The following is a 26,915-nucleotide window of genomic DNA, read 5'->3' as shown; positions in this document are numbered from 1 at the left end:
GCCCTTATTAGCTGTTATTAGCCCTTGTTAGCCCTTGTTAGCCCTTGTTAGCCCTCGTTAGCCCTTGTTAGCCCTTGTTGGCTGTTGCCTTGTTGGCCCTTGTTGGCCCTTGTTGGTCCTTGTTGGTCCTTGTTGGTCCTTGTTGGCCCTTGTTGGTCCTTGTTGGCCCTTGTTGACTTACTGATCTCGCTGCCGATTAGTACCTCGTGGTTGCTGTCAGTGGTCCTCCTTCGGCTACTTCCGTTAATATTCAATTACTCTCTTTTAACACGTGTGGGGATTTGAAAAGATCTACATACGATCGATCTATTTAGCACGGCATCTTGTAGACAAGAGATATATGCGAATTTCAAAGCACCCTCTAACAGATGTCCTGACATTACGTGCCCCTTTTTTCCACATATCATCCATTACTGTGCTAAGACTCTCAGTTTTCCGTTAGGGTAGACTGTGGGGCCCTATCTACTCTTTTGGATAGATGGTGTGTCTGAATTTAGCACTCTGCCTCAATCTTAGAATGGCTAATAGCTTGCCGATAGTACTCGCGCCGCCCTACCCAATGCCAAGAGTCTCATTTCCGAATCTATTCGTAGGTAAAGCTGCCTAGAGCGCTATCCTCTTGAAAAGTCCCCAAAGTAGCACATTTCAAAGTAACTGTGTTGGTTGGAGTCCAACCGTTGGACTGTTAGCCCTAGCTAGGATCCAGACATACAGTAAGAACGGGCAAAGATCTACGAGACTTTTTGATGTTCGCATCACTTGAATTATTATAAAAACGACAGCTAATCCTCACAATTTCTAAATAACTCTGTCCATCGCAGTACGCACTACAAGCAGCAAACAACACCACTTTTCTCTTCACGCCAGTATAGCAAACTCAAGGCATACTTCTTCGTCACTCGAACGCAAGCCAGAAGCTTATTCTACTCTATCCAACATCATCCCAAATTCAAAATGTTGTTCACCCCCCTCAAGGTTGCTGTTGCTATCTACGCCATCGGCACTACCGCTACTGAGCTCACATGCTGGCCGAAAAACGATTTTAAAGGTCCTATTAGTGGTACCTACAACCTCAACTCTGGTTGGCAGAATGCCCGAAACTGCCAGTCTGCGAGATGGAGCACTGGCACCAACAACCCCAACTGCATTTGGATCAAAGGCTCCAGTGGGCAGAAATCATGGAGCGCGCGAACCAATAACTTTCCCACCGACATCTTCAAGGATATTGGATACGACTCGCAGGTCAGAGAAGCTGCTTGTTAAGAGTCAGTTAGGCGATCAGAAAGATTTTCTAGTCAATCCATTGCCATCGAGCTAAATAGAAGCTTGAAGGCGAGAAACTAGATTGGGAAATGTAGGAGATGTTCAAGAGCAGGAGCTAGTGCTAGATACCAAATGAAGTCTGTCGTTACAAATAGGACGGTGACAAATATAAACTACAGTCATTCGTTACAACTTGGATCCAGAAGAGTGCTCGATTAATGTATTCCAGATCGTGAACTCGTCTTACAGTCGGCAATCTCTACACAGAGGAGACGAGACTTAACATGACACATTTGCGATAACAATAGAGGGTTTCAGACCAAATTACATGACATGATAACATGCCATAAGCAGGACAAGACCTGCCTCGCCAACGCCGGACATGATTTATTGAAGCTGGAATAAGTCAGAAGTGTATGAAGCAAATTGAAAGTCCTCACAGGATTGCCAACAAATGGTAAAGCAGATAATGAGTGCGGAGTAGTATTGAATGAGGGGATATTGACACGATTTTGTAATGAGCCTAAACGTGATAAGTAGCCAAATCGTACTAGATGCTAAGATTATGCCACAGTGCTGCTTGCTCTACTCCTACTGCTTTTGCTGGGTGCGCATTGTAAAATAGGAATAAACCAGGGAGTACTGCAATGATGAATGAGGTTGTGGTTCAGCCGCACCTGAATGGATTGCCATTTGCACTTGACCTGATTTAGTTGACAGCAGTTCTTCACCAATCAGTCGCTGCAGGCCTCGTTGAGGCCCCCAGACATTCGCTAGGGCGAGATAGATCTACATCACTATGTTGCAAATCTTTGTTGGTTTTTATGTAGTGCCAAGCTTGAAACAAACAGCCTAACGTATTCGGCATGTAAGCCGGTAACGTACGTAAGCCGGTAATCGCCATATGAGAATTACCTGTAGACCACCCGTAAACTATATATTACTTTCAAATAGATTAAATTAACTACTTCAAACTGAATTAATTACAATTGGTTCTTCTGGGAGCAAATACGAGCATTATGCTCAAGTGATGAACATATACTACACCTAGGTAGTGCACGTACTCGTGGCTCTTGTTGACGGTTTGTCAACTCCTCTTTATGCTCTATACCAACCATTTGTGATCGATTCAAACCTTCTTGAACTGTAAGAACTCCTCCTATAGCTATATATGACTTCCGCTTTGCTCTTTTCTTCTTTTGCCTCTCGTTTTCAGCCCGTAATTGACGATTCTCCTCTATAAGAAGTACAGCACTATGCATAGCCATTTGACAGCCCTTAACTAGTTGATTAAGTGCAACTTCTATAGGACTAGGTGGACTATGCGTACGACGTCGTATATACTCCTTAATAGTCTGTGTTTGACGCTCAAGCTCTCGAATATTATGCGGTGTTTTAGGATTCTAAGGAGAGCTTTGTAGATGGATTATAGGTGGAGTTGGCGTCCGTAAAGTAACATGAAGCTTTTCAAGTACATAACTTAGATTGTATGGAACGAGTCTAGTAGCTGTAAAGCTATTTCGAATATTACTTGTATTTAGAGCCTCTAGTCGAGTAGTAGAGTAAGCTCTAAGGAAGTTAGGCTTGTCGATATGATTAAGACCTGTTCGTGTAAGGTTTTCAATCTGCCGTCCGTAAATCCGTTTTATAGCTGCAAAGCAACTAACATCTAGTGGCTATAATAGGTGTAACGAATGGGCCGGCATACAGAGCGTAATGATAGAGCGTTCTGAGCAGAATAGGTCGAATTCGGGAGTACTATGGCTTCCATGACCGTTAAGAATCAGAAGTCTATATACTCCTTTCGTACGATCTCTTGTATACTTCTCAAACACCTCTATAAGCCACGTAAAGCCAAGGGAATCGTTCGTCCATCCGTTTTCACTAACACTAATTACCTAGTTCGGTGGAAGAGACTTAGTATACTAGTTAGATTGATGCACTTTGCCTTTAAATATCACCATTAGAGGAGTACTCCAACCGTCTGCGCATATGCCCTCAATTACCGTTACCCACTCTCGATTCCCTAGCTGGAGAATAACTGGCTTTCTAGATCTTTTAGAGCCGCAAACTACTCTTGCAGTTGTAATTACTCCCATCTGGAAACCGGTTTCATCGAAGTTATATATATCATCGTCTGTAATCCTATATTTTGCCCGTATATTCTCTACAAGTCGAAACCAGTCTCGGATAATAGTAGGATCTTCGCATTTCGCTCGCTGATAGTCGTATTTACGACTAAATCGTGATTGTAGGGGTTCATGACGTTGTACGAAGTTATAGACCCATTTCTGGCCAACTATAGGATCTTAACAGCCTGTCGAGCTCTGCTTATTACGTCTTTGAAGGAGTAGATTGGCCATTTGTCGTACAGTATTAACTCGAGGTGCTAGGCTACGTTCATCCATTGATAGTATCCAAGTTATAAGGCTAGATTCCTTAGTCTCTGTAAGTTTACGGTGTACAGAGCGTAAATCGCATTTTGCAACACGACCGTGGAAGCGATCGTTGGCTGTCGAATATGATACTCCGTACACCTTTGTAGCAGCTCTTAGGCTCTTAAATTGCCCTTTACGGAAAGCTTGAATAGCTAGGAGTATTCTCCCTTCTTTTTGAGCTAATTGAGAGCTCTGATGCTGAGACATATCGTGTAGTTTACAGTTTTAGGATGGTCTACGCGTGGTTTTCGTGTCGCGATTACCGGCTTACGTACGTTACCGGCTTACATGCCGAATACGTTATAAAAAAGCTATTAAATAAGCCAGTGGAGCACGCCCACATACGAATACGGCAAGTATTATACATACAAAGTGAGTTTCGGCTGCACATATACGCCTCAGTCTGGTTAACTCAACTCAGCACTTTTATTCTGTTGGCAGGCTGCATTATATATTCTAGCATGTGTCAAATGTGATAACTCCGGAATCGATTTGCTGTCGGTTACGCTAAAATTTGCGGCGCGGATGGTGGAGACGTGGACGCTTGACACACAAAATCTAGCAATCAAGCAATACTTCTCCCAATGCAGCAGAATTGACGATGATCTGATTCGGGGAACCTCTTCGCATTTCCCCTTTTATGGCTAAATAGATCGAAAGTGGAAAAGCACTGTGGAGAGAGAGTAATAGAGCGTGAGATTGTCGAAAAGGGTCGGTTAGAGCTAGCCTTATGGGCGTACCCGATCATACTATATCGTTTACTATATTTTTACTGGTCGGTCACTCGGCCTCAGGCCAGCGAAGGAACGTTACGGACGTTTCCCAAAAATTGGCATGACTAACCGATTGAAACTCGTGGAGTATGACGACGGGGGTTTGGTTTCGGGTAATTATGAGGGATTAAAAATTTCGTCTCGCGGAGGCGGAGTGGTGAAGAGACCAGGGCTATGTGAAAAGGAGAATTGCGGAATCGCGGACCAGCTACTGTGATCAGGGATGTCCCACTTCACAGTTCAATTGTATCGACTGACGAGAGTTCATGTATCAACAGTATGTTTTTTGGTGAGTTGCTGTTATATTTGTAGTGGCGCTAGCTATTTTATATATCCTAATATATAGTCATCCCTTATTCATCCCGTCCTTATCAAGATCATATCCGAAGCCACGCTAGCCTCCCATGCTTTAAATAGTCTAACCAAAGCCCCCCCTCACCTCGATTATCTACATAACCGCACACCCAAACCCATACATCGCCCTCTCGACATCCCTCTTAACGACAAACCAATCCGCTCTCCGCTCCGCAAACTCATACACCTCCTCCGCGCGAAAGATGCCGCTAAAGCGCTCCCCATCCGCAATCACCGCCGCCATCTCCTTCGCATGCTTCGGCCCAATCAGATAGATCTGGCTGAGCTCGCGCAGCGCGCGGAAATACTGTAGCAGATCCGCGTTGCGCAGGCGCTGGATATACGTAAAGTAGAGGTTCATGTCGGAGATGAGCTTGATGGAGCCGTCGATGCTGATGCGCTGACGCTTGAGGTGCTTGCACAGTACCGTGAAGAGTCGTAGTCCGACCTCCTGGTTGAACACGTCGAGCATGTTCTTGTCCGTGCTGCCTGTAAGCATGTCTGTGTGCGAGGACACGATATCGACGACTTCCTGTGCGCACTTTGTTGGGCCGATGTCGAAGGTCGAGTCGGGTATACCGGATGCTGTTAGAGGGGGGTTGTAGTCGGAGGGTGGTTGCGTGGTGGCGCAGACGTATTCGATCTCATCCATGAGAACGTCAATGCCCTTGTTCAGACCGGCGGCAACGCGCTCGTCCAGCATTTGCTCAAACTTCTTCTTGGCCTTAACGGCGGGGTCGAGAAAGTCGTTTTTATCCACTAACTTTGTCGCGGCGAGTTGCTGCTCGTAGAAGACGTCGATCATCTGAGAGATCAGGTCTCCGACGTTGACTAGCTCCAGAAAAGTGACGAGAGGCGCAACTCCTTTCTTGCTGTGCTCGCTCACTTCTCGTGGATTGTATTTTGATAAGTGATCAACCGCCTTGTCGAATCCGCTCTTGACATGCCGTGACCCCAAAGTTTGTAGTAGAAATACGAATATCGTCTCGCATTGCTCTCGTGCCTCTTCCCCTGTTTGTCCACCGAGTTGCACAAACGCGGCGGCTCTCTCGAGGCTTGTCTTAGCAGAATGCACAAGCGTCAGTGCAATCTCTATGCTGAAAAGTGACCTGATGCCTTCGAGCTTGTTTGCCATAATGGCAGCTTTGGCCGCAAGTTCATCCGTTGGAGCCTCGGCACTTGGCGATGGCAAGCCCGGGACTCCAGCTGGCGAGTGTGACCTTGATGATGTCGGTGTGATTGAGGCTCCAGCCCCAGAGGTAGCCGCACTAGTAACCTGAAGTGTTGCACTGGACTTTGAGGTCGCAAAAGGTGAGAAACTTGGAAGCACATTGACGGGCATCATGACGACCTTCCTGAACGATGTCAGGAAATCCTTCTTGTCCGCCTGTCGGTTCACATTTGCCATAAAGAACGACTCTGTCGACGCGTCTTCTTCGGAGAGCTTCCTTTCCCAACCGCTCACCTGCTCCTCTGCTTCTTCTTTGAAGAAATCTAGTTCGTCTTGAAGATATAGGTCCACATGAGGCTCAAATACCCTCACAATAATCCCGTGAACTTTCCTTCTGAACTCCTCCGGCGATGCTGCGCTCGGCGGTTTAATCTGTAACGAGAACTGTACACATTGCTCGAATATCCCCGAAACCGCTTTTAAATAAGATTGTGTGTTTCGCTCGTGTGACTCGTCGAAAAGAGGCGTGACCCAGTCTCCAATGACGTCTTCGCCAATCCTCTCAAGAAATACTTCCAGAACATTCAAGCGAGGCGGAAATATCTTATCAATAGTTTCCGCTTGTTCGTTAATAACCTTTAATAGAGTCTCGAAAAATGCGAGGGATGGCTTCAGGTCTATTGCGCCTGCGCCTGCTTGGTTGAGGCAGTCCATTGGGTTACCAAACTGTGCATGATCTGTGAAGACCGGGTGTTTTTGAACAAACATTTCGACCCCAGCTTGCCCTCCATTAAGAATACCAAGGACGTGAGCATATCTGTGCATCCGTCCTTCCACGTCCCAAGCTTCGTAACCTTGTTCGAACTCTCTGAGAACTGCACTTTCGAAGATGCCGACCATTGTGTTCAGCTTCTCCTCTCGTTGCCGCCAACCCTGTGCCCAGTCGCTTTTGGCGAATTTCTGGAGTTGCGCAAGCATCTGTGCTTGTTGTTCTGGGTCGCGATAAACACGAAATATAACGGGATCCGTATGACTTTTGGACCTCGCAAAATCCTGGTAAAACGGACCCAATGCGCCATAAACACGCGCATATTCAGGCCGTGCATATCCACGGACTGACTTTACTTTACTCAAGACAGTCAGCAACGCTATAGGGTCCTCCAATGACGGTCTTGGGTTTGTAGTCGTTGGTTTGGATGTAGGTGGCGCTATAGCCAAAGTTTCGAATCCGTCAGCCAGGCTATTTGGTCCATGTATAGCTGGTGCCCGCTGCTTTTGCCGCTCTTCTTCGATGCCAGCATCGAAAATCGTTGTGGCCGTCTTTCCCCCTTCTCCAGTACCATTGACCCCCGTTCCATTTCTCTTCGCCTCTTCATCGTGTTTTGCTTTCTGGGCCTCCCATTTCTTGCGCATAACTTCTTCAAATCGCGCTCTTGCCTCGGCTTCATTCCAACACCCCATAGATTGTAGTCTTTGAACCCATCGCGTGTCATCGTATACCATTTCCTTCATGCGCTTCGAAGTTCGAGCACAGCGCATGAGATCGGAGACTGGCAGGTAGTCCAAGACGGTCGCGAGAATCTCTGGTAGTTATTAGCACATATGGAGCTGCCTATCGGATTTTTGGGCGTACCAGCAGGCAGAGCGGCTCTATTCTGAACCATCTGCGCAGACTTTAGAGATGCCATCATGGCGCCCCTCGGTGGCGCCCCAGCACCTGGGCCATGTCTGGCACTCGGCATTGTCTGCGCATTCAATATTCGCAGATGGTTTATAGAAGATCAAGAACAATATACAATTGGCAATGCGCCAGACCAAATTTAAAGACTTGGGTCATGGCCTGTGGAGGTTGTAAGCTTGGTGTATGTGGGGTTTCGTTGACGCTGAGATGTCGCCTGTGCGCTACTCCATACGCTCGGCTGCAAAACGCCGCCATGCCATTTTAAATGTCCGTCAAAATCCCTGCATGACGCTTACTCGTATTCAAATACTCCATGCCAAGACCGGAAAAATAGCTTCTAAAACCTCCATAAACTCATTTTTGAAGAATCAGATAGAATTGGCAATCTTTTGTTTTATATAAATGCAAATTTACCTACTCGCGGGTCATAGACGCGGTTTGGGTTGGCAAGGCTGCGGGTTGGTGGGGTAGACTAGAGCCTGGGGGGGTGCCTGCCTAGACCAAGGTACCGCCCTCGAACATGGTAGGTCGGACGAGGCTGACTCTCATCGATAAGCGATAAGACAATTATTGCCTAACTTTCGATTCCCCCCCTCCCTTCCTCCTTCATCTCTTCACACCATTCTTCTTCGCTTACCTTCTTGCCTCCTCATCCTTCATTGTCAAGTTGCTTTTTCATCATCCCCATGTCATTACATCCAGAATAGTTTGTTTGCAAGCTAATTTGGCTTCTGGCTGAGCTTGCGCGCGTGAGTGGCCAATACTACTCTCATACCACTCACTGGTGGACTTCGCGTCCTGCTTAGACCCGACCCTCGTTGCTATGGCGCCTCTTACCAACCCGAGATCTCGTGAGAATGGAGTAGACCAGCAAATGGCAGACGTCGATATTTCAAACAAAGGTAATTCAAACAAGAAGTGTTTAATAACATAGATCCCGTTGTTCTAACATTCGACTTCGCAGGCTATTGCCCAAGCAGCATCGTGGAGTACTTAGAGCGCATGACAACGTTGCCAGAGCCCAAATTTCAAGAACCTCCTAGTAAACGCCAGCGGTTGGACAGTGACAGCAATCTCGACTACATGGTAGTTAAACGCTCATCACTCACTTTGACATTTCGCCAGTCGCCACGCAAAAATGCAAGGCCGCCTCTCACCTATCAGAGCGAGACAGCAGGAACTCGAGTCGAGGGGTCTGGAGACGAAGTTATGCTAAGAATTACTGATAACGGAGGTCGTGATTGGAATATTCTGGATGGGACCTTTCACGCTGATAATGTGCCAATTCGCGACATCAACATTGCGGGATTGATACCATTACACGCCCACCACAAGCATAACCCGACGGCCCATGGCCGTTTGTGGGCCGAGACAACATTTTCTCTGTCTGTCGAGGGGGGATTTGAAGTTTTGCTGTTGACGTGGACTGTCAAATGGAATTTATGTCCCTCATTGGCATACATATCGGCGACTCTCCCCAAAAGACGCGACCTTGAATCAGTCTTGGAAGCATACTTTCCGGATCCTGCACAGAGCAACAATAAGGGTGCCCGCATATTACCCCAAGATTTTTATAACAGCGTTCATGTACCGGAAAAAGACGATACAGCAGCGGCATTAATAGAAATTCCAGAACTAAAAACTGAGTTATATCCATTTCAGAAGAGATCAGTTCGATGGCTTCTTGAGAGGGAGGGCGTTCAATGGTCTGCGGAAGACAAACGCCTGAAGTCGACTGTTAAGCCTGAAAAGACACCCTGCTCTTTCTATGAGGTGGTGGATGAAGATGGCCGCACCTGCTGGGTTAGCTCTCTTCTCCAAGCTGCGACACGCAATTTATCGGCCTACAAAGCTGCGGAAGATGAACTAATTGGGGGGCTTCTTGTTGAGGAGATGGGATTAGGCAAAACGCTGGAAATCACGGCATTGATAACCCTTCACAAAGGCCGCCCGGACAACTTACAGACCATCGTTGATCCATATACGTCTCAAGAAGCCATCCCAATAAAGACGACACTTATTATAACGCCGCCTTCAATATTGCAACAGTGGCAATCCGAACTGGCACGCCATGCGCCAAGCTTGAAGGTGATGCACTATCAAGGGAAAACGAAACACAAAAGGCTTTCCGACGAGCAACTAGTGGACATGATTGCTGAGCACGACGTCGTCCTAACCACCTACAGGATTCTTGCTGGAGAGATACACCACGCAACGCCAGGTCCTGGCCGTGTCTCACGCCATTTAGGTGGTCCACAGCAGAATATGTCAATCTTCACACATTTTCGATGGTGGAGATGCGTGCTTGACGAAGCACAAATGATAGAAGGCAGCGTTACAAATGCAGCCATAATGGCCCAGATGGTTCCTCGTGTCAACTCCTGGGGTGTAACTGGAACACCAGTCAAGAAAGATGTCGAAGGTATGCATATCTTTTATTCTCGCGATTTGTCGCCCGCTTTGTTTCCGAGCCTCACGTATATTCCGCCACCAGTCTATGAGACTAACATATATTAGACTTATTTGGATTACTGAAATTCATCCGCTATGAGCCATTTGGCATTCTGCGATGGACATGGACGGCAATACTCCATAACCCGCCCGCATTTCAATCCCTATTCCAGCGTATAGCCCTCCGCCACACGAAGAGTATTGTCAGAAACGAATTGCAGCTCCCACCTCAGAAGCGATATGTCATTACTATGCCGTTTACGCCAGTTGAAGAACAACACTATCAATCATTGTTCCAGAAAATGTGCGCCGAATGTGGCGTTGACCTCGAAGGAGGCCCGTTGGCAGACGATTGGGATCCTACCAGGATCAGAACGTTAGAACGGATGAGAGTCTGGCTTAGTCGGCTAAGGCAGAGCGCCTTACATCCCGAAATTGGAGTTAAAAATCGCCGTGCCTTGGGGAGAAAAGATGGCCCTCTGCGCACTGTAGAAGAGGTTCTAGAGACCATGTTGGAGCAAACAGAGTTGAGTATACGCGGAGACCAGCGGACCCTACACCTCACCCGACTCAAGAGGGGCCAAACTCTGGAAAATTCGCCCCGTGTCAAAGAAGCTTTGGAAATTTGGAAACGCGTGTTAGCGGATGCAAATGCTGCTGTTTCTCTTTGTCGAGAGCAGCTACAGAGCGAGATAGATTCTCCCAAAGTGAATATGGCACTGGACGGTGGGCCTTTGCTTGATGACGATGAAATTTCGTCTGGCGATAACAGCGACATTGACGATCTGGAACCTGGTGCTGAAAGCACATTACGCGTTGGCGCTCTTCGAAACAGGCTCAATGCTGCACTTGAAATCCAGCACATGGCAGTATTCTTCTGTGCTAATGCATATTTCCAGATCAAGTCGAATGAAGAGATGACAAAGCCTGACTCCGAGGAATTCTTGGAACTCGAAAAGCTGGAGGCAGAAGGCTATCAACAGGCCAAGATGATCCGACAGGAAATCCTAAAGGAGATTTTTCGGAAAAACACAAAACCAATGGAGCGACTCGCGAAGAAGGCTTCATCCGAAGATTTTTTGACCATCCCTGAATTTCACATAAAGACGCAAAAAGGAGGAATCGAGAGCACCATACTTCTGCAGCAGCTAGATGGACTAGCTGCCGCACTGGATGCACAAGCAAATCAGCTGGATGAATGGCGTGAAACCACAATCCAGAACCTACTTCAGCCCCTGGTAGATGAGGAAGGAGTCATTGAAATGACCGGTGAAGAATATCTGCAGTCTACTGAGCTACAACAGGAGATTGTCATATATGTGTTGGCTTTGCGTGCTGTTATCGAAGACCGACACGATGCTCTAACGGGCCAGGAAAATCAACTTGTGAAGCATGAGGTTAAGGTTGCCATGAAACAGGCCAAAGACGATATTGAACAGGCCGAAGCTGAAGAGGCTGAAGCAATTGTTGATCAGGCCGAAGCTCAAGAGGCCGAAGCAGTTGTTCATCAGGCCGAAGCAGACGCTGAAGCAGACATTGAACTGGCCGAAGCTGGCAAATGGTCATTACCCCGGAGAACACTAGAGCTTTTACAAGCTCGTGCAGAATTGAAACCACCGAAAGCCATGGGATCTGTCAAGGGAATTCTCTCCGAATTAAGGACACTATCATCACAACTCCGAATGGATGCGACGAAAGGCAGTTCACGAGCGGCTAATGAGTTGGCCATCATTGAACGTAATATGGCCATTGTCCGCCCGCACCTCGACAAACAGCTCAAGGCTGTCATGGCTTTGCGGCAGGAGATTGACGAATTCACATCGTTAATGAACTTACGTGTGGAATATTATCGACAGCTTCAACAAATTTCCGACATGGTGCTGCCTCTAGGAGAAGATAGTCCCCCAGATCTGGCTATAACTCTATTAGAAACTGAACAGAAACTCGCTGCTAAAATTGCGACAACTTCCTCAAAACTGCGATATCTTGTTCACTTAAAAGAAGAGAGCGAAGAAGATGCCGAAGGAAAGGATTGCCTGATCTGCACGGTGCCCTTCGAGAATGGGTCGTTGACCGTTTGTGGCCACATATTTTGCAAAGAGTGCATGGGGCTCTGGTTCCGAGGACACAAAAACTGCCCAGCGTGTAAACGTGAATTAACGATAAATGACCTGCACGACATCACATACAAACCCCGGGAACTAAAGATGGCGGAAGAGGCACCCATCACACCTCACAATCAAGATCGTGCTCTAGTTTCCCCCAGCAAGAAATTGGGCATATATTCCCAGATAAGCAAGGATACCCTCGCCCAAATCAAGAACATCGACCTCGTCGGTCCCTCTTTCACCACGAAAGTCGACACGCTCTGCCGACACCTCCTGTGGCTCCGCGAAGCAGACCCCTTCGCCAAATCCATCATCTTCTCCCAATTCAGCGACTTCCTCGTCATCCTCGGCCGCGCTTTCACCCACCACCGTATCGGCTACTCGACCATCGACAAGCCCGGCGGAATCGAGAAGTTCAAGAACGACGCCGCAACCGAATGCTTCCTCCTACACGCCAAATCGCAGTCTTCCGGCCTGAATCTCGTCAACGCCAGCCACGTCTTTCTCTGCGAGCCGCTCATCAATACCGCCCTCGAGCTCCAGGCCATCGCGCGTGTCGACCGCATTGGGCAGCAGCAATCCACGACCGTGTGGCTGTACCTCATCGACGGCACGGTTGAGGAGGCTATCTACGACATCTCGGTGCGGCGACGCATGGAACACATGGGCGGTGCGAGCACAGCACCGTCGAAGGAGAGCACGCCCGAGCTTGCAGACCGCAAGATCGAGGTTGCGAACTCGTTGGAGCTGCAGCAGGCACCGCTTGCGAATCTGCTGGCGAAGGGAAAGGAAAGTGGTGAGTTTGTTGGGAACGATGATTTGTGGGAGTGTTTGTTTGGGAATAGGAAGAGGGCGGTGGAAGGTGCTGCTGCGGCTGAGGAGAGGTTGGATCGTGAGGTTGCGAGGCACTTCGGGGCGGAGGCTGCGGAGGCCAGGATTGCTAATGGGGAATGATGACTGGTTCTGTCAGGTGGATTTGATTGGGATGTTTATAGCAGATTGTTTGTGAATTGTTTAGCAGAATACCACCATGTTTGACTATTGTAGACTATCTGTCCACCGAACCGTAGTTGTCTGATAAAATGTATCCAAAGACATCACCGTGAAGCAACTCTTCTAAGACAATGAAAGCTGAAGAAAGAAGGAAAAGCCTAGCATGCTTTCACATCCCAAAGCAAAAAAATGGCAAAAGACTCACAGTCTGATATTTGTATCAGACCATGAGGAGAAAATCACTTGATTTTACTTTTTGACGTTTGGCGTTTGTGTCAAGCGCTTATTTTTTTCTTGTCGTTTGCTTGCTGGGAGTCGAATTGATGACCCTTTCCGTAATTCATTTCCTTGCCCTGGCCGGATTGTCCTGACAGTGGTACTCCCACTGCGCCACCGTGCCGCTGAGGATGGTGATGGCTAATGTTGATATATAAAGGGGTCGCCGCTTGCGCTTGTCCCTTACTAAATTGTTAGCCATGGATATAAGGCCCCTGAAAGAGACCCTGACAAAGAGCACTCTGACATCATGCTCGTGCCAGTTTCGGCTGCTGTTGGCAATGTGGGATATGGCAACAATGGTTTGATTGACCAATGCTGTGGATCAAAATATGAGTGAGAGATGGCTGCTATGATATATCATCGCAACACTCGGAGATCCCCATGCTGGTATAAAAGAGGATGTCTCCATGCCACATGACCTCTTCGCGGGGATAGGCAATGAAAGGAGCTGTTGCAAGGCCTGTTCAACTCTGATCAGGTCATGCAATAGAGCCAAGGCTCCTTCAATCTGTTGCCAAGATACCGTCAGACTATTCTCACTGGAGAATGCTGATAGGTGGACCCAGGTTGAACATGCCCTTGCGTCGCCTGGGATGAGAATGCTCGCCATATCGTAGAAAATAAAGAGAAAAAGGCGATAAATATCAGTATCACAAAGCCCAAAGGACATCCGCATGGGTGGTGCATCCATCATGGTATTCTCAGCTAGCCTAGCCATCTACAAGCCCGCGATCAGGCCAACGCCACATAATTCCCCTCGCGCCACCAGCCAGCCGTACGCCCTCCGAACCCTGCGCGATGCATAGCCACCTTCCTCAGCACCCCATCATGCTAAAAATCCGCTTAAGCGACACGCTTGCCCTTCTGGTTCTTCTTGGGGGTATCGGCGATGGTCAAGCCTGCGTTGTGTTAGTCTCTGTGCGTGCGCCTGTGTGCTGGTAAGAAGATGCTGGTGGGTGGACGTACTCGGGGGGAGGGATTGCTTGAGCTTGTCGGCCTTCTCGGAGTCCTTGAGGACAAGGGTGTAGAGGTGGCGCTGGCAGCGGACCTTGAACTTGATGGCGGAGGTCTTCTTGCTGCGCTTGATGCGAGCCGAGCTGGCGTCCTTGCGGCGGCAGATCTCGATGAACTGGGGGGTATGTCAGTATAACTATTCACAAGATGTGTCTTGTTTCCACCGCTGTGAGAAGCCCGAGAGACGGCGAGAGAGGTAGCACAGCCAGAAGCCAGGAGAGAGCGGTAGAGGACCGGTGGAGAAAGAATCAGGGACTGTCGGGGTCTAAGTGGTGTGGTTTGTCGTGACCCTTCCAATCGATAGCGCATTCGTGACACTCGTCAAGACGGACGATACGGGCCCAAGGGTCGCAGTCGAATTGCCATCCCTTGCGCCTGCGCAGTATCTTTCCCTTCGAGTCCAATTCCCAATCTCCAATCGAAGGTCCCCTCATGCGCCCAGTCCCATCCTCTGGCTGTACTTTCTCTCTCCCTCCATCTCTCCGACTTCCCCCAGCCTCTAACAGCAGAAAATAAAGTCGCAACTCACGTTCTTGATGTCGGAAATCTCGCGAGGCATTTTGGCGGTTGGTTTTTGTCGAAAGGGGAGAGGGATTCGATTTCGTGAGGAATTAACGTCGTTGCTCTGCTCGCCCGTGAATAATTCCCGTGTGCGCGAGAAATTCCCTAAGCGAAGGGCAAGGACGATCTGTGGGTAGGTGGTGTGGCTGGGGTAAGGGTACGTACTATATGTGGCTAGTGCGTTGGTGTGGCTAGTGGGTTTTGGAGATGGTGTGGCGTAGCGGGGAACTTTGAGTTTATGCGACGGGTGACGCGGCGGGAGGAGGAAGCCAGTCTGTTCTTTTCAAGACGAGTCATTCCTTTTTTCAAAGGCATTAATATAAGGCTTTGCGCATTTCCTACAATTGTAGCAATCACAGCTTCATCGTATTCTTGAATTTATTCGTTGAACTCAAGATAATACTCCTATTCCATCAACCCCCGTCTACCACAACACACCAAACCTCGCCACCATCCCCATCTCCTCACCATGGCACGAACACCCATAGACAAAGCTCTAAACTCCAGAGTAAGCCCCCCGCATCCTTAAATAAGCACCATTACTAACACCAACCCCAGAACACCTTCGCCGGTAACCATCCCACCTGACACCACCTCGCATCCATCCCGTCACTAACACCACCTCGCAGCCTTTGCCGGAATCGTCACAGCAGCAGCCGTGTGGTCCATATGGGGCAGTGACATGTTCCCAGCCCAGCCTGATCCCACCGGAAGTATGCTCGCCTCATAGCTCGTTGGTCTTCCTTGCCCTGCCCTTGCCCCGCGCCAGACACTCCCCCGTCTCTGTCAGAACTCTTCATCCGACTCTCCCTCGTCCATCCATCTTCATTTTCCAATATTCCGCCACCTACAGCAGTACTGACTACCGCAGACCCCGATGACTGGACAGAACAAGAAATCCGGCAGTGGCTGAAAAATGTATGCTTTCTCGCTCCCCACGTCTCCATTGAACCATTACTTATATCCCCCCAGCGAAACCTCCAGCCCTCCATAACCGCCACCCGCGCCGAGCTCCTCGAGCGCGTAAAGGCCAATCTCCGTGTGCCACGCGCATAGTTCGGACAAGGAGAAGAAGATATCACGGCGCCATTCCCGTTGTAACAAGCCTACTTAGCAATATAATACCCACCTTCGATCGAGCATCACCTCTCACTCTCAAACGTCACGTGCACCCCCTTTTCATGAACTGAACGCCTATCATTTTCTAGAGCCTACCCTTGTGTAATACCTTCATGTACACATGCTACATAGGCCATACCCCCGATTTACTCGCTCTCCTCACCGCTACCACTCTCACTTCCGCTCTCCCCATCTTCATCTTCATCCTCCTCCCTCTCGTCCTCATCCCCCACAAGTCCATAGTCGTCCTTGAAATCCCCCAGAGCACGAACCTCGGTCTTAAACCCATCGGCCTCAAACCCCTTAACAATAGCCTGTACACACACACGTTAGCCCACCTATCCCCCCCAAAAAAGGAGTTAAAGTAATAACTCACCTCCGCCACAACCGGCGCACAAGTAACCACCACATTCGCCCTCCCCGGCTCAAAGCACCTAACCAGCACCTCCCCCATCGCCTTCCTCACCTCCGCCTCCCCCACCTCCCTCACCTTCCTCAACAACTCCTCATTATACCCCTCCGCTACCCCCCTCACCACCCCATTCACAAAGTTCATCTGCGCCGCCATCCCCATCGTCGCCTGCTCATCCGCCAGACTAACCACAATCGCACTCACCGCCCCCTCCAACAAGCTCCTCTCCAACGGCTCCTTCCCGCTCGCAAACGCCGCAACGACCTCGCGACTGCGCGCGAACGCTTTATGCGCATCAGGCGATCGGTAGACGCGGAATTGCATGAACCCCCCGTCGACGTCGCGGCTGAAGCTCGTGCCGTACGCGAGACCGGTGCCGCGGACTGCGCGCCAGAGAGGGCCTTCTACGGCGTCGAGGTAGGCGACTGCGACGAGGAGGGCGGGGATACGCGGGTCGGTGTAGGAGGTTGGGCCGGGGGCGGAGCTGATGGCGAAGGAGGAGTCGATGGTGGGCATGGGGACGACGACTGTGCCTAGGGAGCCTGGGGAGAGGCCGGCAGGGCTGAGGCGCTGGTGCTGCATCTCGATTGGGAGGAGGTCGGTTGGGGCGCCGAGGGCGTCGCTGAGGTGAGACCAGGGCGCGGTGGGGTTGGGGAGTTTGTTAACGTCCGTAACGACGAGGACGCGGACGTTAGAGAAGGTAAAGAGGCTCTTGCGGAGTGTTTCGAGCTTTGCGATCACAGCATCAGGGTCGGTAGTGAGAAGCTTTCGGATGCGCTTCAGGTAGACAGCTTTGACGAGGGTATTTCGCGCCTTGACGGTCGATTTGGAATCGAGGTGGATCATAGCGTCAACAGCGTATGCCATGCTGTTTCCGCTGCGCTTGGCCTCGGGGATATCAGCGAGGATCTTGGTTAGAGCGGCGCGGAGGCGCGTGACGTCGAAGACGGCGTCAAACATCATGGTGCGGATCCAGTGGATTGTCTTCTCGTACTTGTCCTTCTCGACTTCGAAGACGATTCCGACGCCTTCGCTGTGCCCGAGGCGCGAACCACCGCCGATGGCGTAGCTGATCGTGTCTTTCTCGAGATCGGTCACGACAGCCTCGAAAGGAATCTTCTCCCCATTCTGCATGACGGGGGTGTTGAAGAAGTTATCAATGAAGAGTGGCAGCAGAGGACGCAGCTCAACCGGAATCCCCGTCGTCCCAAGTAGCACACTAACCAAGACAAAGTTCGACGGAACATGCTCGAACTGCAAAAACAGCGAAGCGTCCTTCGCCTTATCAATGACCTTCTGCGCACCAACATCCTTAACCCCCAAGCTCCTCGCCGGCCCCGCCCTCGCCGTCTCCGTCTCAATAAAGTGAATCGAGCTCACCCCCGGCACCGGCCACTGCTCCAGAATCGCCTGCGGAATAGGCGCATCATTCTTCGCCTTCGCATCCTCCAATTTCTTCGCCAGCGCCTTCAGCCCATCCACCCCAAGCACATCCTTCTGCGCCGCCACCCTCGTAATCTCCTCTGCCTTAAGCTTATCCGACATAGCCTTCGACGGCTTCCCCAAGATCGAGACATGCTTCGCATCCGAGATCCACCGTCTCAAGAACGCGCGCCACTCGTCATCCGTCCACTTCTCCAGGACATCATACTCCCTGATCGACGCCAGGTCCCTCAGCGTAGAGCCATCGCGCTTCCCGAACAGGAAATCGTTAATCACGTTCGTGGAGAAGAACTCCGCGTTGCTCTCCGCCTGGAACATGACCTGGCGACGCTCGCGACGCACGCAGGCGACCATGTACTTCATGTCGAGCGGCTTGTCCGCGACCTCCCTCAGCACCTCGAACAGCCTCTTCTCGACCGCTGCGAGCTTCTCGGTCGCCACGCTCGTAGGCTGCAGCCAGATGACGGAGTTTGGTCGCGCGTCCCACCATGTGCTGATGGAGCTGGCGAGCTCCTCGCGCTCAACCATCGTGTTCTCTAGGATCGAGATGGACGAGCCGGAGAGGTAGGTGAGGAGCACGTTCAGCGCGCCGGTCTGGATGACATCATTGCAATCCGGACCGAGGAAACCAACAAGAATATCACCCGCCGACTCATCCTCCTCCGGAAACTCCACCGTCTGCAGCACCGTCTCCTTCAGCTCAGGCGTCTGCGGGGACTCCATCCAGGGCCTGCGGAAGGGGGCGTCGGGCTTGGGAATATCCCCCAGGATGCTCTCCTCAAACGCATCCAGAATCTCCAACATATTCTCATGCTCCACCTCCCCCACGATAACCAGACACAAATTCTTAGGCTGGTACATCTCCCGATGAAACTCCCGGATCCGCTCCGCAGTCAGCACACGCAGCTGCTCCATCATCCCGCCCGTCTCGTAGCGGAAACCCACGCCCTCCGGGTACAGCGCGCGGCGCGCGGCGAGATCCATAAGTTCAGGGCCGTTGTTTTGCACACCTTGCATCTCGGAGTACACAACTCCCGCATCATTCCCATCGCCGTCAACATGGTGAACTTCCGTGTAACACCCCTCATCCGTCAACGTAGGCACAATAACATGCTCCAAGTACACCGGCAAGATCTGCGCAAACCCCTCCCACCCCGCCGTATCAAGCGTATAAGCCGTATGATCCGTCGCCGTCCAAGCATTCGTATTAGAATACGCGCGATTAGCAAGTAAATCCAGCACGCCCTTATACTTATAGCTCTTCGACCCCATGAAGACGAGATGCTCAAGCGTGTGCGGCGCGCCGGAGTCGTCGAAGATCTCGGTGGCGAGGGTGAAGTAACCTTGGACTTTTGGGCCTTTGCGGTCCACGACTACGACTTGCATGCCGGTGCGCGTGGACTTGTACTGCGTGAGGCGGGTGGGGGCGTAGTCGGCGTCGAATTGGAGGAGGGTCTCGAAGTGAGACTTGGGGGCGGTGGTGGTGGACATGGTGGGTGGGAAGGCTGGGAGCCTGGTTATTATTCTGGTGGTGGTGGTGGTTATCCTGAGATGTTGGTTAGTATCTTGATGAATAAGTTGTGATGATTCTGCAGGTGGGTGTGCAGTCATCCGGCCGCCAGTAGATTCTTATTCATCCCCATCAAGGAGTCAAGAAGCAGCAGCAGCAGCAGCAGCAGCAGCAGTGAAACTTCACTCCTTGCCAGCCTCTTATTCATCCCCCACCAAGGAATCCCCCATCATCAGCAGAGTGAAACTTCACCCCCTTGCCAGCCTCCCCTTCCCCTCCAAACATAAGGAAACCCACAAAACAAAAAGAAATCGTGGCGCGCACCACAATCCCCCCCTCCACTGCACCACCACAGCCAGGACCCCTAATATCAAACCCCCTAGAAGCAGTCTCCGCCCCGCCATAGCTTCGCTGAATCACGCCCTCAGCTCGAGCCTCGTCGACACCACCACCACTGACTGACTCCAAGAAAACACAAGCAAACAGCCTCTCACCTCTTCTCTCCCGTCCAAGTCTTGATGAACCGGCGACACCTCCCTACCAAACGCAAATGCGTCGTCGTGGTGGAATAAACAAATAAACCCTTCAAGCCTCGCTGCCTTGCTCTTGCCTTTCCTTTTCCGTTGCTTTTTCCTTTACCGTCTCGCTCTTCTGCACTCTATATGCAGCAAAAAAAAAACGAAAACAGGGAATACTCTATTTTGCGATGAAGAAGAGACGTGATGAAAGGAACAATACCAAGGCAGCCTTTGTTCACGCAGACCCTTGATTCGATCCCTCACTCCTACCCCGCCGTGGATCCTGCTGGTGGTGGGGTGGGTTATCACGTGAAATCTCAAAATCCGATATCTGATCACGCTAACTCCATCCAGTATTATTATCACGTGATACTCATTCCTGTAACCAAAAGAATGGCTGGTAAGGAGAGACTGCAACCGGACGGGGGACGACGATATGATAGATGATTGATTGCAAACACACCAAGAGTGGTTCACAGAAAGAGACAATGAGTGAGTTGAAAAGGTAATTTATTACAAAAAATATATACTCGTCCCCATCATGTGTCTTAAAACGGGCAGACACACAACGACGACGTCGTGTGAGGGGAGCAGCAGGCAGAGAGCAAACTACCTAGTTCGTTCGTTCGTTCGTCTCGCTCTCCCAAACCGTAGCAGTAATAGCATAGCAGTCAGTAAGCCATTCCATTGCATTCCCATCCGTCCATCCCTCTAGCAATCCATCCATTCATCCCATTCCATCCAGCCAATAAGCCAGTAACTTCCCTTTCCCTCCCTTCCCTGCAAATATCAACGCACCAAACGTACGCTTATGTATACACAAACACCCCGCAACCACAACACTCCATCACATCACACCCCTCTCAACTCCACCCCCTACCCCCCCCTACTTCGTCCCCGCAGACGTCGCGCTCCCACTCCGCTGCTGCTGCATCTGCTGAGGCTGCAGCCCTCCCCCACCCTGCTGCTGCTGTCCCATCCCCTGCTGCTGTCCCTGCATTCCTCCCTGCTGCTGTCCTTGGCCCTGACCTTGCTGTCCTTGCTGCCCCTGACCCTGCTGTCCTTGTCCTTGTCCTTGACCTTGCCCCTGCTGTCCTCCTTGTCCTTGATTCTGCATCCCCTGCGCCGCCACAGCCGCCGCCTGCCTCTCCTGCTGCGCCCTCAGCATCTGCGCATACTGCACCGGCGAGCTGCCCTGCATCCCCTGCACCCCCCCACCGGCCGCAGCATGCATAGCCGCCTGCCTCTGCGCATTCCCCAGCGCATCCGCGACCATCTTGCGGACCTGCTCCGGCGTCGCGGTGGGAAACTTGGCGCGGTACGACGCTTCCAGCTGTGCGTATTGGGGGTTGAGGCGTGGTGAGCCCTGGAGTCCCGCTACGCCGGCGGCGGAGTTGGGTGGTGAGCCGGCGAAATGCTGTTGTTGCTGCTGCTGCTGCATGGGGTTGGGGGACATGCCGTTCGTAGGCATGAAACCCTGCTGTTGCTGGCCTGGCACCCCTCCCATATTAGGCAAACCGCGAATCGCATTCGGCGGGGAAGAATGCATAGTCTGCACCCCCCCACCCCCCTGATGCTGCTGCATCTGCACCGCCGCGCGCTGCTGCTGCGAGATCCTCTGCGCCTGCATGACGAGACTAAGATCGGGTGTCGCGTTCGGTGCCGGGAGGCGGTGCGCGGGGCCCATGGGCATCCCTTGCATTCCCATCTGTGCCTGTTGCGGGACGCCCTTGAGTGGCATTGGACCGCCCATACCGGGGTGCAGATTTGGCATTGGCATCCCGGGTGCGCCCATGCCGTTGGGAAGTTGTTGCATACCCTGTTGCTGCTGCTGTTGTTGTTGCGGGTGGTGCTGGCCTGGCACGGAGAGGTTGGCGGGGCGGTTTTGGGGGTTGTTGTTGCCGCCCATGTTTGGGGGTGGGGGCGCGTTCATGTTAGGGTTTCCGCGCTGTTGTTGGTTTTGGCCGGCGGGGTAGCCCATTTGCATGTTTGGCTGCTGGTTTCTGAGTGCTATTACTTGCGCCTGTAGTGTGTTAGTTTTTGATCAAAGAAGATTCATCGCAACCAATGTTTTTAACGATAGAAGAAACAAAGAGAATGGTCAACATACCCTCCTATGAGCCTCCTGCTGCTGGACCAACCTCGCCTTCTGCTCCAAGATCGCCTGCTCCCTATCATGCTTAATCTTACTAAACTGCGCCGGGGTATGCTTATTAATCGGCTGCACCGGCGTATCGTTCGCCTTGCGCATATTCGCCAAGCTCTGCGCCTGCTGCTGCTTCTGCGCCGTCGTCTCGCGCTTCTTGGCCACCTTGCGCATCGAGTCCACGAGGGTGAGGTGCTTCTGGTTGCGGCGGCGCTCGACGCGCACGCTCGTCGTGGAGCGGCGGATCTGGCGGGGCGGGGCAGAGCCGACGGCCGGTGGGGGTTGCGCGGCTTGGGCTTGGATCTGGAGGAGGAGGGAGCGCTGGGCTGCTTCGAGGCGGCTGTTGTAGGCGCGGAAGTAGTGGGTCTTTTGCATGTCGGCGGGGAGGCCTTCGAGGTGGATCCAGCGCTCGAAGCACTCCCATGGGGTGCGACGCTCGGCGGCTGTGTAGTAAACGCCCTTTGACGTTAACATACTCGAGATGAGAGACCAGTTGTATTGATACTCCCTCACAAGCTGCTTCAGCTCATCATCCTCAGCCCACGTCCACTGCGACGGATGTCTATTCTCAAAGAAGCTCTGTAGGGGCATTGGGAACTCCGACGGAGGCCTAAACTGGTGGCCGGCGTGAATCCGATCCCTAATATGCTTGTTCTCCGGATTAAACAGCGCAACATCAACTTGTAACGGCTCCTGTGGCTTTCGCTGCGTGCGCTCCCCAAAGACTACCTCGTCCTCATCATCCGACTCCTCAGCATACTCGTATCGGCTCTTCTTGCGTGGTGGCGGCTCGTCAGTGAAGCGAATCTTACCCTCAATATACTTGCTGAGTGGTAGATATGGCTTCCTCCACGAGGCATCAGGGTCAACCTCCGAAGTAGGCAGATCGCTCTGATGAACCTTCAACGGCGCACCATACATCGGCAGCTCCTGGAGTAGTTTATCCGAAGCCGCCGACCTCGAAAGTCCAAACACCAGATCATCATTGTCCAGCGAGAAGATAGCAGTCGGCGCAACAGTCTCGAGCAAACTAATCCGAGGCTCATCATCAAACTCATCAAGCGGTGTATCGTTATCCGACGACGGCACAAGATCAGGCGTAGGATGCGACACCTCAGCATCGGTATCAACCATAGCATCAGCAGCCACCTCATCCTCAGCATTCGCCTCCCCAGCAACCTCACCCTCCGCATCAACCACCATCTCCTCTCCCCCTTCCACCGACTCCAAAACCCCCACCTTCACCTTCCTCACCAACCCCTCCCTCACCTCCTGATCCCCATTAACCCACATCGCGCACTCCCACGCCGCCCTCCTCGCCAACGCCGTCTTCCACTTCCTCTCCTCCCTAAAATCCGTCCTCATCCACCGCGCCTCCTTTAGCAGCTCATCCCAATGCGTCGTCGGGCGGATCGGTTCCGGGCTGCGCTTCGGCTGGCGTAGGGACCACTTATCGTGGTTCTGCAGGCTGTGGATGCGGCGGATGATCTTCTGGGCTTGCGCTTCTTGGAAGGGTAGGGCGGCGTTGGTGGTCGTGATGGTCTTGTGCGCGCTCGCGAGGAGGGCTTCGAGGGTTTGGTAGCCGCGGATCGCGGTGTAGCTCTGCGCGTTGATTAGGGGCATGAAGTAGTCGGGGTATTCGGTTCCCTGGGGCTTGGCGTTCGCGCTGATCAGTGCAGACGTCTTGGTGTCTTTGGTCACTGGCTGTTTGGCGAATACGACGGTGGAGAGCTTGCTGCGCTCCTTCTCGCGCGCGCGCTCAGTCAGGCTTCGCATCCGTGACGTAGTGGACTTTGGCGTAGATACCCCTGATGGGAGGTTCGAATCGGTCTCGGCCAGAGCACGCCCTGGTGTTCTTTCCGGTGTATTCAATGAGCTTGGTCGTGGAGTCTCTCCTAGGATCTCCGACACAGACTTATGCCTCATCGCACCAGACGCAACGCGGGTCGTCATCCGCTCAATCGACGGAGTCGATACCGCAGTCGAGGTCGCACGTTCCGCAGACGGCTCCTTAGGCTCCTCAGGCTTAGCAGGCGCAGTCGTCGCTGGCTCCGTAACATCCATAGGTTCCGGAGCTGGGGCAGCCTGTTCAACCTCCTTCCCCTTAGCCTGAGCTGGCTCCGGCACATCGACGTCCATAGGCTCAGGTACCTCCTCAGCAGGCTGTGGCACGGTTTCCTTCTTCAATGCCTCAACAGCCGCCGGCATAGGTTCAGGCACCTTCTCATCCGGAGTCGGCACACCCACAACCTCATCCTGATCCTCCTTCTCATCATCCATAAGTTCATTCGCCGTCTCGGGCGCCCCCGCCAACTCCCTCACCTCCGGCTGACGTCCATCGACCTCAGCCTTAGCGGGACGGGCGGCAGCTCCTTCCTTCCCAGGGATAGTCGAGGCAGCCGCGGCCTGCTCTTCCAATAACTGCGTATCAGCGGCGGTCGGGCTGCTTCCGAGGATGTGCTCGCGCGCAACGTCGATCTGGGATTTTAGTATTCTATCATGTGCATCCTTCTCCCGCACTTCTTCCTGGGTAGGTGCCAGCTCAGGTGGAGTTTCCGGGACGACCTTCTCCTCTGCGACTTCTTGGTCGTAGTGGTGAGCCTCGTTGTCTGGGCTCGTATCAGCGGAGGTCTCGTGGTGGTGAGCCGAAGTCGTTGCGGAGAGTGGTCCGACTGTCGATCCAGGGGACGATGCCACATCCGCCTGTACCTGTCTCTCGTGCTGAGCAGGCACCTCGAGGGCCAACCTCGCCGCAGCCGTATCAACAGACCTCTCCTCCCTCACAGCATGTCTCTGGTCCTCCCTCTCCTTAATCGCCGCCTCCTGCGCCTCCTGCGGCGGTAGATGGACAGTCGACGGCTTATGGGTAGGGTCGTTGGCGCCATTAACTATAAGGTCAGGCAACTGCGCCGCATCTTCCGCCGACTTTGGAATCGCCACGTTCGGATCGACACCAGGTGTATCGGGGGTAGCTTCAGCCTTCTTGACGACGTGATCCTTCTCTAACATCTCGCGGGTCGGTGCATCGTCCTTGGTAGGCGCAGGCGGGTTATTCGCATTGTAAATCGCATCGCCCAGCGTCTCATCCACAGCAGCATCCAGCAAGGCAGTCGGAGTCTGCACCTTTGTCGTCACAGCTCGATCGATCCTCAGCGCCTCCTCGCGAGGGATTGATTTCCGTCTCGGTCCAGCGGCCTTTCCATCCTGCAATCCTCGCGGTGGCGTCGTCCGGGACAAAGGCCGCTCAACAGTCGCAGGTGCCTTGGCGTACAAAGGCCCAGTGTTGTAAGAGGCGTCTGTCTTCGGCCGTTCCTGGAGCGACTCCCTCCCATCTCTTTGAGCGTAATCCAGTGGCGCGCTCGCCCGCGACACTAGGCTCGACTTATCGATTCCCACTGACGCTCTGGGCGCATCGGATCGGAGGCGTCGTCGCGAGGGGATCGTGTGTTCTTTTAAGATGAGACCTCTGTTTGCAAAGTATCAGCACAAAGGTACCTTACAACGCCGAACTCGACATTGCGACCGGGGTAAATTCGGGGGAACTCACTCTTTGATATCATTCAAGGTTAAGAACGCGCGCTCAGCAGGTGTAGCTTCCGAAATGGGGGCGTTGAGATCGAGAAAGGCAGGTAGAGGGATGGGCCCATCGCAGGTCGCGACGGCGTACAGTTCGCGGAGTTTGCGCTTGCGCGATCGCTCTATTAAACTAGATGGTCGTCAGATCAATTGTCCCGTGTCTAATAAATACAAACCAACACAGCAGGATAATTAAAATGGTAAAAGTTGGAACGCGACGCGGCGTTTGGGTGATTTTCGGGGGTTGTGGTGTGCGACTTACTCGATGTCGTTCTCGCGACTCGTCGTTAGTTGCTTGCGACCGGCAAGCACGACCTCATTCGACATCGCATTTCAGGATGAGGCGTGCGACATCCGTTTTCGAGGAAACGACCGTCGGAGCGGTGTTGGCGGTGGTCGCGGGATGTGATTTATCGGTGGAGATTGATGGATAAGTCGTGGTGTTGGGGTTTAATTGATTGATGTGTTTTCGTGGATGGGTGGTTTGTCGTTCTGATAGAGTGAAGGCGGGATCGTGGGATTAATTCTTGGGTTTGGACACTGTGAGGGTGTGCTGGAGTGGGTTGTGGTGGGTTGTGTTTGTGAGGAGGAGTAGCGTAGGTTAGGTGTAGTTGCAGTGTGTTTGGTGTGTGTTGGAGTGTGCGGTGGTGTCAGGAAAGTGGTGTGGTGGGTGTGGATGGTGGTGTGTGGAGTGGTAATATTTTAGATTTAGTAGTGGTTAGTAGTGGTGGTGGTTGTTGATGGTAGTAGTAGTGGTAGTAGTGGTGGTTGGTGGTTGGTGGTTGATAGTGGTGGGTGGTGTGTGTAAGGTAACAAGGAAATAAGAGAGAGGATGGAGGGATGTATGTGGATGAGAGGATGAGAAGTGGAGGAAGAGAGAGAGAGGGGGGATCGGAAAGGAAAATGGTCCGTTTGCCTATTTCAACAGGGAAGAGGAGACGATTGTCGATAAACTACCTAGTAAAACTATGGACAGAAGCAGGCAAGACTGGGTAAGCGAGAGGGATTGGGGGGGATGGGATGGAACCTCGACTGATTGCGACCAGACCAGGAAAAAAAAAAAAAAATGGCACTTAATATTACTGTCGTCACCGTTAACGAAGGG

The 26,915-nt window shown here is 51.9% G+C and overlaps 7 protein-coding genes across 7 annotated transcripts; 3 read left to right on the top strand and 4 right to left on the bottom strand.

Moving 5' to 3' along the window:
* The first annotated feature begins 785 nt into the window (after positions 1 to 785).
* VE01_03233 (uncharacterized protein) lies at positions 786 to 1,432 on the top strand. The gene has a single exon (XM_018272729.2). It carries the CDS (start codon positions 955 to 957, stop codon positions 1,261 to 1,263), a length of 309 nt encoding a protein of 102 aa, XP_018131981.1. The 5' UTR covers positions 786 to 954; the 3' UTR covers positions 1,264 to 1,432.
* A 3,331-nt stretch (positions 1,433 to 4,763) lies between these two features.
* Positions 4,764 to 7,859, bottom strand: RCY1 (F-box protein: endocytic membrane traffic, recycling ReCYcling 1). Its single transcript, XM_018272728.2, has 2 exons — positions 7,633 to 7,859; positions 4,764 to 7,582 (listed from the first exon to the last, which is right to left on the bottom strand). Exons 1-2 carry the CDS (start codon positions 7,739 to 7,741, stop codon positions 4,923 to 4,925), a joined length of 2,769 nt encoding a protein of 922 aa, XP_018131982.1. The 5' UTR covers positions 7,742 to 7,859; the 3' UTR covers positions 4,764 to 4,922.
* Positions 7,860 to 8,254: 395 nt separating this feature from the next.
* VE01_03231 (uncharacterized protein) lies at positions 8,255 to 13,285 on the top strand. Its single transcript, XM_018272727.2, has 3 exons — positions 8,255 to 8,582; positions 8,645 to 10,102; positions 10,198 to 13,285. The coding sequence occupies exons 1-3, from the start codon at positions 8,504 to 8,506 to the stop codon at positions 13,191 to 13,193; spliced, it is 4,533 nt and encodes a 1,510-aa protein (XP_018132068.1). The 5' UTR covers positions 8,255 to 8,503; the 3' UTR covers positions 13,194 to 13,285.
* A 903-nt stretch (positions 13,286 to 14,188) lies between these two features.
* On the bottom strand, positions 14,189 to 15,167 carry RPL38 (ribosomal 60S subunit protein L38). Its single transcript, XM_018272726.2, has 3 exons — positions 15,055 to 15,167; positions 14,478 to 14,640; positions 14,189 to 14,410 (listed from the first exon to the last, which is right to left on the bottom strand). The coding sequence occupies exons 1-3, from the start codon at positions 15,082 to 15,084 to the stop codon at positions 14,355 to 14,357; spliced, it is 249 nt and encodes an 82-aa protein (XP_018131983.1). The 5' UTR covers positions 15,085 to 15,167; the 3' UTR covers positions 14,189 to 14,354.
* Positions 15,168 to 15,352: 185 nt separating this feature from the next.
* VE01_03229 (uncharacterized protein) lies at positions 15,353 to 16,226 on the top strand. Its single transcript, XM_018272725.2, has 5 exons — positions 15,353 to 15,594; positions 15,645 to 15,657; positions 15,716 to 15,799; positions 15,958 to 16,004; positions 16,059 to 16,226. The coding sequence occupies exons 1-5, from the start codon at positions 15,556 to 15,558 to the stop codon at positions 16,140 to 16,142; spliced, it is 267 nt and encodes an 88-aa protein (XP_018132038.1). The 5' UTR covers positions 15,353 to 15,555; the 3' UTR covers positions 16,143 to 16,226.
* On the bottom strand, positions 16,171 to 20,341 carry VE01_03228 (uncharacterized protein). The gene is made up of 3 exons (XM_018272724.2): positions 20,065 to 20,341; positions 16,582 to 19,606; positions 16,171 to 16,519 (listed from the first exon to the last, which is right to left on the bottom strand). Exons 2-3 carry the CDS (start codon positions 19,549 to 19,551, stop codon positions 16,352 to 16,354), a joined length of 3,138 nt encoding a protein of 1,045 aa, XP_018132109.1. The 5' UTR covers positions 19,552 to 19,606; positions 20,065 to 20,341; the 3' UTR covers positions 16,171 to 16,351.
* Positions 20,342 to 20,582: 241 nt separating this feature from the next.
* On the bottom strand, positions 20,583 to 26,714 carry EAF1 (chromatin modification- protein VID21). Its single transcript, XM_018272723.2, has 4 exons — positions 26,073 to 26,714; positions 25,782 to 25,940; positions 22,199 to 25,700; positions 20,583 to 22,111 (listed from the first exon to the last, which is right to left on the bottom strand). The coding sequence occupies exons 1-4, from the start codon at positions 26,135 to 26,137 to the stop codon at positions 20,975 to 20,977; spliced, it is 4,863 nt and encodes a 1,620-aa protein (XP_018132108.1). The 5' UTR covers positions 26,138 to 26,714; the 3' UTR covers positions 20,583 to 20,974.
* Positions 26,715 to 26,915: the final 201 nt, after the last annotated feature.

This window comes from Pseudogymnoascus verrucosus, assembly GCF_001662655.1.
Source record: "Pseudogymnoascus verrucosus strain UAMH 10579 unplaced genomic scaffold scaffold_12, whole genome shotgun sequence".
Taxonomy (NCBI): Eukaryota; Fungi; Ascomycota; class Leotiomycetes; order Thelebolales; family Thelebolaceae; genus Pseudogymnoascus; species Pseudogymnoascus verrucosus.
The sequence above is the reverse complement of the archived record's forward strand: the minus strand, read 5'-3'. Positions and strand labels throughout refer to the sequence as shown.